Below are 20,743 nucleotides of genomic sequence, written 5' to 3'. Positions count from 1 at the left end.
GATAGTAGCGGTATTTTTATTTCAGAGAATTGGAAAACGATTTCGCGAACACCGTATCCGCAAGCATCGTACATCCATTTGCGATGATCACATGTGCGAATTGCACGATGCTATTTCTTCCGTACGTGTTCGGCCACGATAATGATCCACAACGCGGTACAACAGGTGGATCATGATAGATCATTTTTGCGGCATACCCGTATGCGTAACAATCGCTCATCGAGTCCGTCAGCAATAAATAACGTACTATATAATCGCTACAGCGCGGCGAATCCATATATGTGTTATACATCGCGTGTTACTTCTCCTATTCGTTTGCGTATTTTTCAATAATTGAAAAAGAGAGAGAGAGAAAGTTCAATGGAAAAAAAGAAACACGTAATCACTCTAGATTTACCAGTCGTAACGTCAGAAAGTTTCGCAAATTCTCGGTTTGCAAATGCAAATGCACGAGCTTGCCGGCTAAGGCTAAGTGAAAATCAGGTGTACTTTCGGCGTGATATAAATTATTTTTCGAACGATAAGTGCCGGAAAGTTCGCATCTGACGATTTACAACTGTACTATCGTGATCGCCGGCAACTTTAATGTTGCCTCGTCATAAATACCAACGTTTGCGAACTTCCACCACGCGCCACACGCATTCTCAGCATTCCTACATTGTTGCGCCTTGAGGAACGAAAGTTGTCGAAAGTTCCCGTCGTAAATCACAGCCTCCGTGTATGGCATCATAACTAGCGAGATGCAGTCATTGTTCCGGCGTGAGCGCAGAGTACAACGATTCCGCCCGACGTATGTAGAGAGTATGTGTCTGTATATATACCTGTATACGACCTGGATAAACGCTCGTATACACATGTGGATTAGGTCAAACTCCACACAAAATTCCTCTTCCACTTTGCAAACAGCCACGTAAAATGTCAAGTTATTAATTAAAGAAGACTAGTGCATGATTGCGCGATGCAGGGTGTACACGCTTTCCTTTGCGTGCTTAGGTCAAATCGAGCAAACAAGGAAGGCTTCATGTTAACAGCAAAATATATTAATTAGTAAGTTGAAGGAATGAATGTTTTAACGTGCTCTGAGTTGTTGGTTTATCCGTTTTTCGTTTCCTTATTCCACGTTTCGTAACCCTACCGCGTTTTCTAGCACTAAATTTATCCTAGACAGCGAAATAAGGAGGAAGGGAGGAAGAAAGAGAGAGAAAAAAGACTTAAATGTAAAATGTACGTGAGCTCTAATATAAAATTCTACACGATATCAATATCATATAAGATGTCTGACACAAAATATGACAATACTCGTATACAAGTAGATTAGGTCAAACTAAAGCAAAAAGTCTTCTACTATTTTACAAATAACCACGCAGATTTTTTAGTTATTAATTAAAGTCTATCACAATCTATCATTCGCCAATCTTTTTTAATTAATAACTAAGAATTTGCGTTGTTAATTTCAAAATGGCAGAGGACTTCTTGTTTTCTATTAGACCTAAGATACTTACATACAATGGAAATTATGTTTACCGTCGTAATGTAATAATCTTAAACTTTCTAAACTCATGATAAATCTGGGAACTCATTATCATATACTCAAAAAAAATTTTTTTACTATTTCTAAGAATATTATAAGACTTTATCGAAAAAAAGATTCGCTCAACTGAATCCTGAAAAAAATATCCTGAAAAAAAATACTTGAGAATATATTTGTGGAATATAAAATTGATTTCTGAGAAACAAGATTTATTGCTGTAAAATAAGGTTTATTTCTGAGAAACAAAACTTCTATGAAATGAAGTTTATTTCTATATAATTAAACTGCATTTTTCTAATATTTCTCATTGAAATGCTAAACTTACTAGAATTCAGAATGAAACCATTTTGAATTAGTTTGATGCTTGAGTATAGGATAAGTTAAATATTTAGGATAAGAAGCGATTGTAGGGAGAACGATAAGAGGAAAAGAATAAAAGGAAACGAATGTGAAGGAAGTTAATCAAATAACTTCTTGGCTTAATGTAATAGCTGAAGTAATAAAAATAAAGTTTTTTTTTTTTAATTAGTTTAATGCTTATGGAAAACGTGATTTACGGATATAATTTCATATAAGATACTTGAAACAAATAACATTTATTTGAGTGTAGTAAGTATTTTTCTGCGTGTATATAGCGTTTTTTCACCTATTGTTAGACATCCTATATTGTGCGCAGGATGCACGGGACACAATAACGCGGCGTCTCTTGCTTCATCTTTTTCTTGCTTCCTCGTTAGATCGCGGTAGTAACGAATCATTTCGGTTTTCCAGTCCGCACGTCACTCGCAACGCTCGACTTCTTACGCCCTTCTTTCGCCCTCTTGACCTCCTGCCTCAAACCCTCGCGTTCGTTCCACTTTCATTAATATTTCCCCTCTCTTATTCACCCACGCGTCCGTCGCGATCGCAATTAGCGACTGGCGTGGCGCGCAATTGCAGTGACAATTACGCGCGTCGCAGACATACCGGAATCTCGGTATATATAAGTTCGCATTCTGACATCGTGAAATATACGATCGGCGAGTTTAAGGAAAAGCGAAAATATCCATTATTGCCCCGTTCATAAACTGTTTAATTATTTCTTCATTTTAATTATTTCTGACGACGCTAATGTCTGTTCACCGTTTAGTCAGATTCCTCTTTGCCCGTTTATACGAGACACTTCGCCCATAAAGTGCGAAATTTGTGCAAAATTTCAATTATTTCTTGTTTCCGCTTTTCTCTTTTTCGTTTTACTCTCTCGAAATTTTGTGCTGTCGAAATTCTGACCGATTTGCCTTTGGCAAAAATTCAAACGGGATAGATTACAGGAACATCGAAACAGATTATAGAGATGCCGAGACAGAGAGATGCAATTACACAATTATTTAACGCGGTAAATTAAAAGAGATTAGTATATTATTCTTCAATTAGTGTTGAGCGAACTTCCTTGCAACATAATCTTAAACTGAATATTCAAAAGCCACACGTTAACACAACAAACGGTTAATCCGTTTGTCTTTCATCCCGGAGAGATAATCTTTAAATTCATCGAGGAATAAATGTTAGGCGAGCTTGTGTGAGAGAATTTTAAAATTAATTACGCATTAGACGCATAGGATTAATACAATGAATACTCTTGGCGCTGGCTTTCATCCATTGTGTAACCAATTGAAGATATAAGTAAATGCGATATGAATATATATCTCCTATATTAAATCGAGTCACGAGCAACTTCTGTTTTCCTCATCTTTATAATATTCTACTTGCACTGAGAGAAAAATATCTAAAAAATAGAAAATATTCATGCGGCGGGTACTAATAACATATTTATTGGTACTAATGTAAAATATTTCTCAAATAAGAACATTTTTTTCAAATAAGAAAAATCTTAAGAGAACCTTAGTTTTTTCGTCAAAGTAACTGTTTATTCTATTTTAATATATATAAAACAATTTAGATTTAAATAAATATGTTATCAGTACCCACATACATCTAATAAATATTTTATATTTTTTAGATATTTTTTCTCCCAGCGCGTATAAAATATTTATATCACTGGAGAGCCGGAATCTAATCTAATGTATATTCAACATTATTAACACATTATTAACATTCGTATACGTAATTAAGAAGCAGCCTTATTAACTATTTCTCGCTAGTGCTCGGTAAAAAGAAATTAACATTCACTGTCTTTCATCGGAAATTACTTATGAATCGACACACACGATAAATCCACTTACGTGAACTTTTTTCACCTCATTTAATTAGCTGCCTATCGACCGCATGTTTAATTGATTATACGCAGTTACTCTCGTGAAAAATTTCTTGAAATCTAATTGGAAACCTGTTCGAGTTTACCCTATATATGCAATTTTAAGTTGGAAAACTCAAAATTTTTTCAATATTTTTTCTGATTTTCATTTTACGTTAGAATTAAATAAAACATGTTGACTTTTTAAATAATTTATTCTGCATAATGTTCAAATATTCAGTATTTTAAAAGTATTTTAATTTCTAATATTTTATTCTATTGAGCATAGTTGGTATAAAAATGGGATTTGATAAAACCATACTGACACTATCGAGTGAAAAGTGCGGGTTCCCGTAGTATTTCTGTTTCGATTCTAGAGAGAGAAACCATGTTTGGGACAAGATGGGATTCGCAATTGAATAATTCGCAATAGGATAATCAATCTTGGGTCAAATTTAGGCATTCTAATCAGTTTCTATGCTCTATCTGGGAAAGTCTTGAGAAATTTCTATGCAGGTAATATTTCACTTTGCACATAAATTAATGCGACGCGTCAGTATCATAATAATGATAACCGGCGAACATCATGACATTCAAGGCGTTAATAAAGCAAAGCCTGACCGTGTGCTCGGTTAGCCTCGGCCACGCTGGTCTACGGTCTAAGACCACATTTTCTCGTTAACAAAGCCGTCGAATAAATTCGCATTAGTGATCCGTAACGAGAAGCTAATGCCGGACCGAGGAAGCAACGTTGCTGATTCTCGGATGTATCTTTGTACACTAATTAGAGATGAGACCAAGAGAGAAATGAAATCGCCGTTAAATGCAAAGCATTTTCTTCCACTGAAAGTGGAAAAAGATTACCACGTGGCAGGTCGTGAAGTGGAGGCAGTAATACGTGGCGCACGGTGCTGTTCACAAATCTTTTTACAATATGCCGCGCGATGGAAGAGATAATGCGGGAACAATGATATCGCCGAAATCACGGAGAAATGAAAACGGTAAAGCGCATCACCGTGTTTTTGTTCGAATCAACAGAAACGTCTAGGGGGAGGACTTCCTGTCACTGGTAAAAGCCCGATCGCGAGCAGAAGCCAAATTCCGGTCTTCTCTCGTTTCAGCGACGATACGGCGCGATAAACGTGATGAAATATAAAATTCCTCGTCGCGCCCGGAGCGATAGTAAAGTTCTCGAACAGGATCCACACGTCCACGTCGTGTAAATGGACCTTCCCGAGAGGAGGGAACGATTCCCTTGTCGGAAATATAATGTCACTCACTCCAAATCGAAATTTTGATCCCACTTTCTCCCTCAATATCTCATCTGACACCTACTTTAATACTCTGAAGCCTACATTGACCTCCCTTTTGATTCTATTTAACCTACTAACTTCACCGAGAGGAGAACTTAAATGGCATTTTGTTTCTGGCGTTTAGAGGCGTTAAGTAGATCTTTTCATGTTTATTCAATCCACACTGATTCTTCAGAATATACAGATATTAGGAAGTTCAGGCGGAAAGTAAGGTTAAAATTTCGATTTGGGATATGGGAAATAAATTTCACGGGATCCACGCGGAAGGTCCTTAAGCGAAAGGACGATGGGAAAGGACGAATGGGCGGATGTAAGAAGTGGACGAGCCGCGGGCGATATTTAGCCTCGATCAAGTTTATTCATCATCCATTACCTACGTTCTAAGCTTCTTTTCTTGTTTTCTTTTGCTGGTGATCCGTCTCTTCTAAAGAAGAGAATAATCCATCTTCGCACAATGCTATACGCAGGGCGCGTTTATATTTTTGCGCGCCCGCCTCGCGGGAAATGTTAAGCTCCGAACGAGTCAATCTTTACGATAAACCGTATCGCCGAAAACGTGTGCAATCGGGCCGAACATATCGAGCTTCATGCGCTCCTCGCGCTCTTCGCTTCGAGAAAACGCTGTTCGTGCGAGCGAGTGAGCGGAGGAGATAAGTTGCGAACGCAGCGCGATGGAACAGCTTTATTAAGTAACAGCTTTACCGGCAGATATAGTATAACAGTAGATCTTGCCCGGGTTATGCAGAATTTAATACTTTTGGCTGACTGACGATATTTCTCCGACGAGATTTTACTCAGAAGCGGACGATAGTGAGAAGAAGTCAGAGAGGAAAATATCGCAGCTAGTTGAAAACGAGAAGGTGAAGAAAGATATGTAACGCGGAGAAGTACGCGTACGTCGCTCTCTAAGCCCTGAAAAAATTACCACGGATGTTTGTCGGCAAGTTTTTCGCGGTCGGAGTATTCTCTATGCGGAGCACGTGAAACTTACGTTGCTCTCGCAGGATAAAGCGAAGTAGATTGCAGCTGTCTGCTTCACGTACGCGCTCGTCGGATTAATTACCCCGCGAAGTGCGATCATTTTTTTCACATGATATTTACTCAGCCACGTGGATCTCTCCCGCGCGGCATCACGTTCGTATTAATCCAGGACTACGAGCGCAATAACTGTAACGCGAGATGCGACGACGGCACATAGGTGCCATGCGGGAAATTTTTCTTCCGAGTACATCCAAAAAGATATAATCTGAATCTCAGCGGGGAAATTCTCTGAATCCTGCAGAATTTTATACAGAGAGCTTCAACAGGATTCTTCTGGAACCACAGGGAAATATTCTTTAAATTTCTTTTGAGCATTTTTGAGTATTCTTAAAATTTCTTTGGAGTGAAATCCTCACTAAGAAAGTGGATTGATCACCAAGTCACTCGAATTCGAGTGATTTTTCACTCATATATTCTGTAAAGTACAATCAGAGTATTCTTCATCGTGTTCAATTATGAGTATAATACTGCAATCAGTAAAATCTTGCTGAAAAGATCAGTTGATAACAGCTGATATATCAGTTGATAGATTGTTTCTATTATTCGTGCAGTTTGCAAACGCAGATGGTGTCATTGCATGCATAAATCGCGTGGAGGTTGTTAATTCCATCGCCGTAAACGCAGAAAGTTGGATTTGGCACAGCTACGAATTTGTATACTATAGATTTTGCAGTGGAATTTTACTTCCGCTGCTCGACTACAAGAAATAACATCTTACGATTCAAAAAACACACGACAAGATAAAGTCTCAAGGTGCGCGGGAGATCAGTGTACAGCTAACATTTCACATACTTTATCGACAAAAATGTACTTTGCCACTGACGGAACAATGGTAGTGACCGTGTAACATGTGTATACATGTGCGCAACAAAAGCCATAAATTTTCCGGACAGTCTACAACTTTGACAGCGACGAGAGAAAGAGTAAGTAAGAGAGAGAGAGAGAGAAACAGAGAGAAAGAGAGTAAAGACGAAAGAGAGATGACACTCTCGTGTCTGTCGCGACGAAATTCGCGCTGTTCGCCGGATTAACTCCCTTGACAAACGTTTAATAATTCTTCCTGTCTCATTTAATACGCTGCTCGCGGCAATTCTTCTCTCGCCCCCTTCGTCTCCTTTCTCGATGAGATGAACCATTAATTTTACGCGCATAAGATATACCCGTAATTGCGACGAGTTGTCGCAATTATGCGCTTACATGCGTAGTGATGTACGCATCGGTGTAATAATTATGATTCATTAACATTCCAAACTGGTTGTTTCGCGCTTCAGCGTGAGTTATTCCCGTCGCGAGGAACTTTTCAACTATGACTCGCGGAAATGTCCGTGACGAGAATGCCGGTATCGTGAGAGAGAAAGAGAGAGTGAGAGGGGAGATTCCTCGTCGAAATATTAACGTAAGAAGACATCCGCGCGAAAACAGCCTGGAAATGTTTCATTAAAATACCTCTTTGATCCGTAACAGTAGATTTGTACAAACGACCTGGCAAATTGCATTAGTTGGATAACTCTACAATGCACAAAAACAGCAATGATATAACAACTGGCATTAACGGATAGTAATCAGCGTGTGCCAGCCAATTCGACCGATAATGCCTACCTGCTATCGATTAGACACGGGTTCAACGATCCATCGTGTACCTCAAATATTTACACGAGCGCTGCGAACTCACGCGAAATACGATAGCGATTACATAACGGAGTTATTTTCAGAAATTGAGTACAACCGTTTGTTATTGTATTTTAATTTAACGTTAATGTTTTAATTTATTGCATTTTGATTTAAGTATAGTAAATTTCAACAAGCGCGATTACATTATGCGTCTGTGTGTACGTAACGAAAATAAAACCCCCTCTGAACGGAGCAATACAAAGTTTGATATTACTCCGGATATCACCCGGACATGAAGTTTACTCGAGATGCGGAGTACGTGGCGTCGAATGTAACGTGCAGGGATTCAATCACGAATAAATTCTACGAAAGTACAATGTGACTCATGCAAACTCTGAGAAAGGGAGAGAGAAGGGAGAAAAGAGAGAGAGAGAGAGAGAGGAAGAAAGCAAGAAGCACACGTTCAGAATATAAATTCAAGAATGTCCTATGCAAACGGCAAATTCCTCTTCCTTTCCGCGCGGCTTCTCGTAAAATGATGGCGAGCCACGAGAGAAATCTAGCAAAAAAGTAAAGCGCTGTCAAACTGGCGGGGAAGAAATCGCCTCGACTTTTTATGACCCTCTAAATGCTTCTCTTCTCATTGTTTAAATGCTCGGTGATAATCGAAAGAGGCTCGAGTTATACGTCGACAAATTTTTTCATATAATCCCATTGACTTTCTCACTTCAGCACGAGAGTGCGAATGTTTAGATAATTAATCAATCGTATTTCCCCTCAGGGTGGCTCACAGGAAACCTTTAATGGCCATTAAGACCATTAAGGATTTAATGGTCGGGAGAACGTTTTACGAACGTCTAATGGATGCACAAGACTTACGGTGGTCGTTGGAAATTGCCACAGTCTCGGGTCTAATGCACTCTCTACACGCGTGACATGATCTCGACTATGTAGTAGTAAAGATCCCAAAAATACGCGACCAAAGTTGTCGAGTCGAGATCTGTGTGGTTGTTCAACGCCCAAAAAAATATGATCTCATCTGGAGCAGAATCCTCTTACACAGAGTGTTCAGCAATTTGCTATGCAGCCGCGTATTCACTGATAGAACTTATCAAACTGAACACAAAATTCTTCTATCATTTCGCAAACAACAACGTGAAATTCTGAGTTATCAATTAAAGAAAATTGGTGTATTATCGCGGATAATCATGCACCGATCTCCTTTAATTAATAACTAAAAATGTATTATTTATTAATAACTAAAAATTAATAACTAAAAATGCAATCACTTGCAAAATGAAGGTCTTCTTGTTTAGCTCGATCTAATGTACAATGACACGAGTATAGGACTTAGGCCGATTCTAAAACATAGAGGAAGGACGGTTGGGTTGGTTTGAGAAAAGAGTTGAAGGACTCAGGAAACTGATGTAACGGGAGTATCATAATTAAATATTAATTATGCATTAATTAAAAATTAAATATGATATCCCTTCTAACATCAACATCCCGTCTCTTCCAGACACTATAATCTCTTCCCCTCCTTCTGCTCCAGAAATAACCTAGATTCTATACTGAAATGTTGCCATCACAGTTCATCTATCGTATCGCGCGCGATAATTCATCAATCTTGTTTGATGGATAACCCAAAAATTTAAATAGTTGTTTGCGAAATGGAAAAGGAATTTTGTGTTCAGTCTGATGTGTTCTACCTGTACATCCCGCGCCTGCATAATAAAATGTCGGGCACTCTCATGGCTTCAATTTTTCCAAAGTCAAAAGAAAGATATTCTAAGATAAATACAATATTCTTAAATAAAGAGAATTTCGTATTTTATTTGCAATTTTGTTCTTCATTTCGTGTTTTATCTGCAATTTCTTCAGAAATTTCTGCTATATATATAGTAAGAGGGCGTTTTACTTCAAGTAAATATATGCCTTTTGATTCAAAAGGCAAAAAGTTAGAATGGTACGTAGTAGATCTCCAATTAATAATTCGATTGACAGTAAAATTCCATTAAAGGAGGAATATTCTTTCGACCAAAGTTTTTGCTTAAAATATAGAATCACAAGAAATAAAAAAAATAAAAAATATATTCTATTTTCGCGCGCGATATGATAGATGAACTGTGATGGCGACATTTCAGTATAGAAATAAAAATACAACTAAAGTTCGATTTTTCTTTTCTTGCATATTAAAATATTTTCTCGTTAATTTTAAAAGAATCCTCTTGAAACCATGCAAGAGAATTTCGCTAAGAATATGATTTTAATTTTTAGGGCCAACAGCTCTGGATTGACGCGCTTTTTTCGCGACGATAGGTTTTTTGCGCGCGAAAATCGATATTCCCGTACATGCGACGGTAAATCGCTCGTGCTGGCAATTATCCGCATGTCCTGTAATTACCTATCAACTAGAATATACTTAATGGACTACGTGTGTGTGTGTGTGAAATGTTACTGCTTTACGATAAATTCGGTTTACATGTAGTCTTTGAACGCCATTTTCGGGCGCAGCATGTCCTACGCAGGCGAATTTCGCGCTCTATTATCAGCTGCGTATAGTTTGTATACGTATCGAACGGTTGACGCAGCAGCAATCACGGTGAATTTACGGCGAGAGAAATTGCGGCCGGGTCTCATGATCTTCCGATACTCACGGTGGAGGAGTGTCCCTACTTTACTGTCTTCGGGCAAGAATTATTGTTGACTCGATCACACTCGATAAATTTCAAATCAATCATTCGCTGTGAGCATTCAATCAAGCGCGAATCCAATAATTTCACGATAAACCAATAGCAGAGCAACCGTTTACTGACATTTAAAAATCAAAAAATTAATCAAGAAAAGAAAGAAAAACAGAGAGAGAGAGAGAGAGAGATTGATCTTTTCTCGTCATTCCAAATGCTAACAGTCTCGCGAGAAACTTTATTGTTCATTTTGAACTTATGTAATCGTGACGTAAGCAATTCCCCTTTCCGCCCCTTTTATATCATTACTCCTTTATTCATGCATTGTTTGCTGTCACAATATTTTCCTGCCTGGCGTATCTTATTTCGCGACTATGGCGTCTATGAATATTTTATCCAATTTTTCGTAGCCGAGTCCCTTTTCTCACGATGCGCGAGGAATATGTTTGCGAACGAAAAGCCATAGGCGATCGCATCAGAGTCACTCGAAAAGCGGCTGGCAGAAGTGGAGAGAAATTTTGAACGCACGATGCCTTTTTTAGCGAGTTAAACGAATAAAATATGAGAATCCAGACCGTGACCTGAAATACATCACATCGGTAGTTGTCGATCACGGAAGCAAAGACGAATGGATATCGTGGAGTTGCAATAACTTCCATATCGTGACAGGAATAGCCGACCCTTCGCGTCTTCGCGCGTGCGATAAAAGTTGCAATTTAATTATCTCACCCCACGCAAGAAGCGCGCGATTTGTTTGTCGTTTCTCCGCAAGAACATTTGCGGCGGTTTTTCACGGGGATATCTCGTCCTCACATCGTCCCGTCGAGATGCGTTATCTTCTGCGAGTAAAATCGTCCTCTTCGTTGCAACCCAAGTGGGAATTTTAGCCCTACCTTCGATCTAAGCTAGTATCTGTATATTCAGGACAATCAATGTATGTTTAATACATATGCAAACTGAAATCCTATTTAATACCTCTAAATGGCAGGAAACGCACGAAGTGCTATTTATAGATTCTGAAGAGGATTTCTCAACGAAATTTCCATAGAAAACCGTAGGTCTAACAGAATTAAAAGAGCTTGATATAAGCTTCAGAATATCAAAGCAAACATTAAATGGAACATTGAGATCAACAGAGGAGACTGAAAATTGAGAAGGCTCGCGACGAGATAGACGTAAGCGCTGAAAACTCAGAGTTCGTTTACTGTAGGATAACAAAACGAAATTGAGCTTACATGTTTTGCATCAGTAGAGGAAGTGCTCGCGGATATATCGTTTCCACGGAATAAGCCGTATCTCTTGCATCAACGAGAAACGAGATGAGTACCATTCAATTTCCGCTGAAAAATGCGCTTTTTGCTCGCTGAACCCACGAGGATTTGAAAATAAATCGCTTATCGAAAGAGACACATGCTCTTTTGGATTGATATTAAAAATATATATTTTAGCCGCGCAAAAGTGCGTCACCTTTAACAAACGTAACAAAATTCGATCAACTTCGGCAAGTCAACGCATCGTTTAACGAGATTAGAGTTACAAAAGGTGTATCGATCGCGCGCGCGCGTAAGCACAAGCTACAAAGCTCGGAAACAAACTGAACAACCCTTAAGGATAATATTTGATTCGAGTTTCCTTTCTCATCTCGATTATTGGATATTGCCATTGATTCCCGCTCATAAATATTTCCAACAAAATTTTCTGTTTCAAGGAACGTTTCACTGGCCGATTCTCGAATATCCCGGAATTTATTTGTACGAATCTCACAGGGGAAAAAAGAGAAAACGTGTTTAGGTCTCCAATTTCACGTTACCGTCACGGTACGTAGTTTTGTTCCAGCGATTTCCAAGCGAAATTACGCTCACGTGACGTTCGAGCTTCAATCTACAAAGGGTAGCGCGGTGTGCATGTGTAAGTAACTAACGCGTGCGCGACGCAAAGGATTTGTTTCGGCAAACAGGGAATTAATCGACTGATACCATCCGAAAATTAACGAGTCTTTCGCGAGAAGCAATTAACGATTGATAATCACGTCGAGTGAAGGATTTCCTCCGCTCGCTAACGAAGACGAGGCCTTCTTTCCGCCTCACTGTACAACGCTGAGAGGGAATCTATTTAGAGATTGCTGCCAAAGTCGTTAAAGTACATTTAGCGTCTCTAATCTGCGATTATCAAACCGGTCTCGCGTACGGCCTAGAAAATCTCCGGGCCTTGACCGCGACCTTCCTGCCTTCGAGTTAGAAGTGGCGAATTGGCTGTTTCTAAGTTCTAATTTCAGTGGTGATGTAGTTAAAGGTCAGAGATGAGGTTTCGCGTTCGTGACCTAACGGAAGATAACAAGAACGTGGGGCGGAAGCAGCGGAAGGTGAAGGAGTAGGCTGGATAAATCGCGCGGTTTATCTGCGACGTAATCGAGGTTGCCCTAATTAATGGAAGTGCATGATAGATGACGTGGATTAAGTGACCTCCAGGAGCAAAATAAAGCCGTATAGAGTAATGAGAATTGTACCGGTGACCCATAAGAACGAAAATGGGCCTCCATACGTTTTATCGTGCGAATTTGTTACCTAACCAAATAATCGAGCTTAATTTCCTTACTGGCAACCGCAACTTCCTCATGTGACGCGATTAAATTTTTCATGTAATTCGTTGAAGCTAAATGAATTTAATTTTCATCTGTTAATCTCTTCAGCGGTAAAATAACTGTGCGATTCACCGCAGGGCGAAGGATGGTTTTAAATAAGATATACCTAGATTTATTTTCTCTTTATTGCTATCTTTTTGGAAGAATTTTTAAAATTAGAGTGTAAAATATATTTAATTATATATCTAATTTTCTATGATTTAAGAAGAAATGTGAGAGTTTAAGTAAATCAAAATGAATTTAATATTTTACCACAAAACTTTTCCAAGTATATCACAAGTAAGGCACAAGCGTTTTTTTTTACGAATGCAATGATTTCTAAGGAAAATCTGTCAGGAAATTTCCCTTAGAAATTCTTTGAGTAATTCGGAAACGGAGATGCTGATACAATCAACGGGAACGCAGCTGACAGCTTTCAGGGCGAAATCCATATTAAACGACCAAGTGAGGGTAGCAGGAGTGACGGGGGTGCATAATCGCGATTCTAATCTCACGTCTACATCGGACACAATGTCGCGCGTCTTTTGTGTACGCAAACTGAAAGCGCTAAGATGGCCCGCTTCGCATCCCTCGTCCGCGCATACATGTGCATAAACTCGAAGCGTCTCGCTTTGCTCACGGACCTGTCGATGTGACGTCGCATGAACGTGGACCAAACATCTCGCTTGTTTCGAGACCACTGTTACGAGGCACCCCTATACATAAACGATGCAAATACCTTGACATTTCGTGACGTTCAGGCAACGTAGAACACCAACTTCCCGCGGCCATGTATACTGCGCCCGTATTCCGATAGCGTGCCAAATGTGGGAAATGCAGATAAAGCTGTTAGACTGGCATATAGAGAGACAGAGTAAGTACGAGAGGAAGAGCTTTCACTGGCTTTCAGACGTCACGAAACATATGCGACTATAGTGCGTAGTCCCGGTCGTAAGAGACGGAGAGCCTTTTCGCTTTTCTCCCGAGAACGAGACGATATTCTCACGTGTGGAAATACAAGCGGGAGATTTCGCGAGGAGATTTGTTCACCTCGAGGATCGTTCCGTAAAATTTGCCGTTTCCCGACTTTAAGTTCACGCAAAAGGGCACAGCATGTAGTCTGATATGCTGTTTCAGCGATCGAACGATTCTCTTACAAGATTACCAACTCCGTCTATCGTGTAGCTTCGAAGAATCACTGGAATTGGCTTTTCCTCCTATACGAATATGTTCTGTGAAATGAGATTTTTCATACGGCCGACCTACTTAGATAAAAGGCACGTCGTAACTATCATTTTCTAGAGATCGGCGAATCTCATAGGCTTTCCCGAACATGCATTGAAAGGAGCATGCTTCCCTCCTCTCTCTCTCTCTTTCTCTCTGCCTCTGCTAGGTAGCTAAGACTTAATGGAACGATCTATCTAGCTTGACGGCGCGAGAGCGCCGTCGATATCTGAAACAGCGCCAATACCTTTCGACATTCTTCACTATTCTATTAACCCGATGAATTCCTTATACATATCGCAACTATCAGGTCGCGATGGAACTTTTTTATTGTTTCCTTTCTTTTTTCCAAATCAACTCGAAACTTGGTATAGCAAAACACTACATTATTAATCCCTCTCAGTCACTGATAATCTGGAAAAGTCTGGTTTCTCTTGCGACCAATGGAAGTTGTTCACAGTTTTAGTTGTGAAGTTTTTCGTTTAGAATCACTGAGCGCAGGTAAGAAGTTTAACTACAATGCTGCTCGCATAAAAGTCCAGATTTTTTCTAGAGTGTTAGTGACTAGAAGGGGACGTCAATACTTGAGTGTTTTACTCTGCACGTATTCTGTTTGAACACATTTCTTTTAATAAAATTAGAAACGTAAACGAGTATACTCTTCGCGATACGTGAAGTCAAATATACTAAGCTGCCTATATTCCATCAAGCCCTCCTCTTCAGATATTGAAACACATCTTTGCTGCTTTATAAAATTACTATTGCGTTAAAAAAATATTTTTTCCTAATAAATCCCCCCGAACAAATTCATCGTCCTAAATTTTACGAGTAAACTTTAAAATATCTGATCTCGCAGTTGGCACACGAACGCTATTCTTTGTGTCTTCTCATAATTAAAGCTGTTGCTAATCTTGCTCCTCCATTTGGGGACGAGGATCTCTTTTTTCCCTAACTTCAGCGCGCTGCGTAATACCGCGCAGATTAAGCTAACGAACGGTAAATTCTCCCTTAGGTGTAAAAAAATCTTCACGCGACTCCAAGGTTAATACCTCGAGATACGATAACGGCGCTCTTCTCGTTTGAGCCCTTCGCCATCGTTGTTCGCAGTTAACGTTCCTTCAGGCTCAAAGCAGCGTACACAGCTTCGAACGATTTATGGCGGCAATATTCGACAAGCCGCCGTAAGGATAATAAGGGGGTTGCCTGATAAAAAGCAGGCAAAACCGGTCAGATGGGAGAGATATATGACATACCGTGATCGATATCGCGGACTAATGAGAGCCTTATCTATCACACATAGCGAATTAACCATTTGAGTCATAAATTTATTTCTCAATGAAGTTTCTTCAACTTTAGCATATTTGGTAAATTTGGTTTCAAATTTGGAGATTCGCTGATTACAAACTGAAGTTCAAAAGTCTGAAATTCCAAATGGTGCGTCCAATATGGCAAACAATATAAAACAATAAGTTTTCAAAATTAGCAATCTTACTTTTAGCATTGTCCGGGAATAACGACAATGATTTTTTCGAAATGAAAGAAAGGTATTTGCGATCTTGACAAGGAACTTGCAACAAATATATTATCGAAAGCTCCTCGAATAGATTAACTAACAGTAAGATTTGAAAAGGCACATAAGGAGCAAGCACGGATGTTTTAGTGCTATTAAATACTAATATTACATATTAATATTAAAAAGTAATATTAGTATTTAATAGCACTAAGACGTCCGTGCTTGCTCCTTATGTGCCTTTTCAAATCTTACTGTTAGTTAAATATATTATCAATATTTCAATAATTTATCGCAAGAAATAGGGCTTACATAACATTTTGAAAAAAAAAAAAATGTAAAATTCTGTCAATTGTTCCAAATAGACTGCTAATGTTTCGATATGTCGATTCCTAATAATTAACGTTAAAATAGTTTCTGTCTGAATAAATGCCTGTTTCTTTATTTTTATTTGCTTATAATGATGTAATAATTAAATGTTCAAACTATTTTCTACTTATTTTTAGTTCCTTATATTCATGTGTATGTACAGTAATAATATAACTGTGCCTGCCGATAAGTTAGTTAAAATCACTAGAAATGTGAAAGAGATACGTGGAACACTCCACCAGGGCTCAAAGGGTTAAAGAGGCCTATGAGATAAAGCTTCCGGACGCACTGTAAAGTGCAGTCGAACAATTGCAGCCCACGCGGGACACCCTGACATATTACATACTTTGATTCATCGGAATACGTTAATTTAAAGAGACGTCGAAATTTAAACCCATGAATCGGCGCGCACGTTGATCGATAACGCGCGCGACGGTATCGTAACTAAACTCGTTCGACAGAATCGATTCCAGAATCCCGCGGTCTCTGCCGCAGCAGATTAACCGCCTCTAATTCGTATTAAGCCCTAACTGCACCAACTGGACAGGTTGCTACCTTTACACGCGCGTATTATTCCGCATTATCTGCCTCTGACGTCCAACGATATCGCAAATTTCCGATCGTCTATGCTCCGCATATTATTGCGCCTGGATTTTGGCGCGCGCCGCCGTCGCTATCGACGACAATCTAGCTACAGTTGGTCGCATTAGATATTATAATAGCGCACACGAGCCGCGCAATTCCACGACGGGTTCAATAGGAGCAAATGCGATCTTAAAGAGGGCCCGGAATACATTTTCGTAACGTAAGTTCCGGGGAAGCGTTAGAGATTTGTTCGCGAAAGGAATACCCCGACGAAAACTTTCGCTTGAGACTCGAGTAATATCGTATTTTTCGTTCAGAGCTCCTGCTCCCTTTCGCGAATATTTATGTGGCGTTTGCGTAATTCCATCCGAAATCAACATTTCTTGCCGGAATAATCGCGAAAATAAAAGCAGAGCCGGAAAACTCGCACATTCTAAACGAACCAGTCCTTGACACGATTTCATTAAGATGAATATTTATTCTTTGAATATTTAGCGTCACTACGAGAGAGATACGTAGGTGACCCAGAATTATACACTGTCTGTATGTGTATGAAGAAACCATATTTTATGTCGTCCGCTTGGGAACATGTACTGTTAATGAGAGAAATGATAATGACGAAGCTAGTATATCGAAGTTTGCGTATGACACGCGCGTCAGGTGACCATTATCTCGACGCGACGCGTCTGGAATTATAATGTTTATTAACCATCCGCGTTGGGTCTGAGAGACCCGAACGAATATTCAATCGATTAGTAAGTTTCCCAAAGGGAAAGCTGCCGAAAGGTGAGCTGTAAGGAAATTTCGAAATAGCGCAAATTTACTTGCAGATTACCATTTTATTATGCTACTATCTTGTAGGGTTTTCTATATCTTCGTAAAAAAAATATGTCCAAAAGTATTGATTCGCAACAAAGTTAGTTCGCGGATCTAACAGGCCAGATTGTACTGTATGTCTTAAAAAGTAGGATTATATGCGGAGGATGAAATCAAATCTAAACATATACTAATTCTAATTTTGAACATTCTTATTGTTTTGGCCTTTAAATACGAATATTTAAACTTTCAACATAAAATATACATATATATTTAATATATGTATATACACAGAAAACTACATATTGCATTCAAGCAAATGTTGTTAATTTCAAGTACTTCACAAGTTCATAATCATATATCTGCAAATTTACGAAAAATTCATTGTAAGTATCAAATTTATTCAAAATACATTCTGAATTCTATACATAGAAAAAAATATCATTCTACTCTTTCTAAGAAAAGCAATTATTCAGTTTATTGTCTTTTTTTAAACGATAGTTATTTTCAAAAAATATTTTCTTGAAGAGAGCCTTAAAATATACGCATTTGAAAAAAGTTTATTGTCATATAAATTCAAAAGAAGAATGTATTCTCTTTGCAAAAATATTATAAAACTTTATAAAATGCAAAGTATGTATTGGTGTGATTCTATGTAGAAAGCCGAACTTTTCCTTTAATTTAATATTCTTGATTAAAATACTAAAGCTAGAATTCATGTAGAAAACTCGAATTCAGCTACTAGAATTCAAAATATATTCTAAACAAATGTTATGCTTTTTATAATGATATATTTATGAAATACTTGAAACATTTACTTCAATACAGTATGTATTTTTCTGTGTACAGCAAGTTGCAATAAGAATGCCCATTATTTCAAAGTAAACGGAATAATCGCTTATCTTAGCAGTGGAATAATATTTTTCTCTGTGTACATATTTCATATTGGAAGTTTAAATATTCGCATTTAAAGACTAAAATAATAAGAATGTCCCGAGTTGGGTACGTGTCTTGGTACTTTTAATTAAAATAAAATGAAAAAAAAAGTAAAAGATATAAAGGATATAAGGATATAAAGAAAATGGATATTCAATTGGCAATTCAAGCCGATGGTGCCGCGAAACAAATAATATTCCGAAACAAATATTGCCACGTGCTTAAACAGAAGAATATCCGATGTCTCGGTGAATAATTTGAATCTCGAATAACCAAGCGAATCCGACACACCGAACGCGAAGAAATTCAATTTTCGTGGGCTTCGATTCCTCTACATGTGCCGCGGGGATGGTTTCGCCTCCCCGACGAAGCGCGAACACTGCCAACTGATTCCCGGCGCTTGCTAGTCGCTCGCGCATTTCAGATCGAAGCTCATGGGCTTCTACCAGCTATCCATTCTTGCTATCCTTCTCTCTCTCCCTTTACTTTTCTCTCTCTTCTCTCTCTCCCTCTCTCTACCTAGCGGCGAGCATGCTCCGTTTATTCCAACGAGAAAATCTTTATCGTCATTCGATATCGGCCGCAAATTTCGGACGTTCACTCGATATAACGAGCCGTCGATACACTTGTCAGAAATGACGACGCGACACACTATCTGACGGCTCCATCGCAATCGCGATTGAATTTCAAGCCTGACCGCGTCCCGTACTTACGCCTACGACTAAAATACAGCGACGAGAAATATTTCGCTACCCGCGGCGGTAGCCTCGATCACATCTTCGAATTACGCTCTCCCTGTCTCGGTTTTCACTTTCGATCTTTTACTATACGGCTACACACAAGGGGGATGTACGCGAGAGATGCGAAGCACGAAGCACGAAGGTGAACTCTTTTTCCGTTCGGTTGCAGAACGAGGGAAAATGTCGGCCGAGGTGAGGGCTCGTCGACCCACCATGCCGACGATTCCGCATTCCAAGAGGCCCACGATCCTGGTGTACCCGACGGGTAAGAATAATTCTAAAACCGATATTTCATTGGCCGTACGACGTATTTCGCTGGATGGCGTCGATTGGCGATCAGATAGAGAATTTCTGCCCCGAAGAGAGAAGGTCAGGAATTTTAAGTGCTCCATTCGACAACCAATCAACACATCCTACAATACTCGTTGTATGACAAATAAAATGTTAGCCTGACTCGAATTACGCTTTCCTTGTCGTTATTTCGCGCCTATCTAATTTCGTGCACCTGGTATATTAAGGCTCCTAAACAAGGAAACACTAATACTAAAAATTCTTGCGAAATACGTCGAGTTAACAGATATATTCACAAAATGACACTTGCAATCGATTAAGCATACCTCTAGTATATTCCAAATATCTTTCTTTTGCTCTAACAACCAATAAATAATCATAAAATTAACGTGATATGCAATCTTATTTTCTAACCTGATTTCATTATTATTCTGTCATGTTAATTTTATAATTATGATTATTGTCAGAATAAAAGTGTATGGAATATTTTTTAGATGTATGTTTAATCGATTGCAAATATTATTCTCTGGATGTCTTTTTATCTCAACGTATTTCGCAAGAATCTTTAGCATATGTTTTCTCATTTTTGATATCATTAAAAAGACATAGACGTTGCGAGTACCCAGGAACCTTAAGTAGCGGAGGATGATATTTCATTGGACACTTCTACAGGACATCTGATAGTACCCGCGGATGTGGCAAACTGCAAACGAGTAGCTGCAAGCGGGGAGTGAAATTAGTTGAGATGGGAAAGGAGACGGACAATGAGTTTAGATAATGTAATTAGTGTCAGAGCCGTTCGTTTGTTGTGCAAAGTGAATTGCAAGAAACACGAATCCGATCGAAGACTAATACAATTAGATAGTGACATTACCCGACTTGACCGATTAAAGCTTGAACGCGATCGCGACAAATCGTCGACATTCGCTTTCACCAATAAGCCGAATCGCCGTTCGGAAGTAACTTGAATACCGTGGACTCCGTCGCTCGAGCAATTTGTAATCGACTTTTTTTCGTAACGGGGGCTCGAAAGATCCTTAATTCAATTCTTACGTCAATAAAATCCTTTAGTGACACAAGGAGCACGCTCTTCCAGAGACGTAAAGTGCTCAGCGTGTCGACGAAGCGACAGAATCATTTACGTCATATCTCTCTCTCCCCCTTTTTCCCTTCCTCTCCTCCCTCTCTCTCTCTCTCTCTCTCTCTCTCTCTCTCTCTCTCTCTCTCTCTCTCTCT

The 20,743-nt window shown here is 39.0% G+C and overlaps 1 protein-coding gene across 3 annotated transcripts in view; it reads left to right on the top strand.

Annotated features, from left to right (window-relative positions):
* The window catches only part of LOC116843741, a 54,101-nt gene that overhangs the window by 19,806 nt on the left and 13,552 nt on the right, over positions 1-20,743 (top strand). For all 3 annotated transcript variants that reach the window (XR_004377920.1, XM_032814451.1, XM_032814450.1), the window contains exon 2: positions 19,386-19,481. Coding sequence is in view for 2 of the 3 variants with exons in the window: in XM_032814451.1 (XP_032670342.1) it covers positions 19,397-19,481 (85 nt within the window). In the remaining variant the exon portion in view is untranslated. The remainder of the gene's footprint in view (positions 1-19,385; positions 19,482-20,743) is intronic.

The sequence above is a fragment of the Odontomachus brunneus genome, unplaced genomic scaffold (genome assembly GCF_010583005.1).
Source record: "Odontomachus brunneus isolate Ranch 3 - 2012 unplaced genomic scaffold, Obru_v1 Obru_scaffold_035, whole genome shotgun sequence".
Lineage (NCBI taxonomy): Eukaryota > Metazoa > Arthropoda > Insecta > Hymenoptera > Formicidae > Odontomachus > Odontomachus brunneus.
Note: the sequence above shows the minus strand (reverse complement) of the source record. Positions and strands in the feature narration are given on the sequence as shown.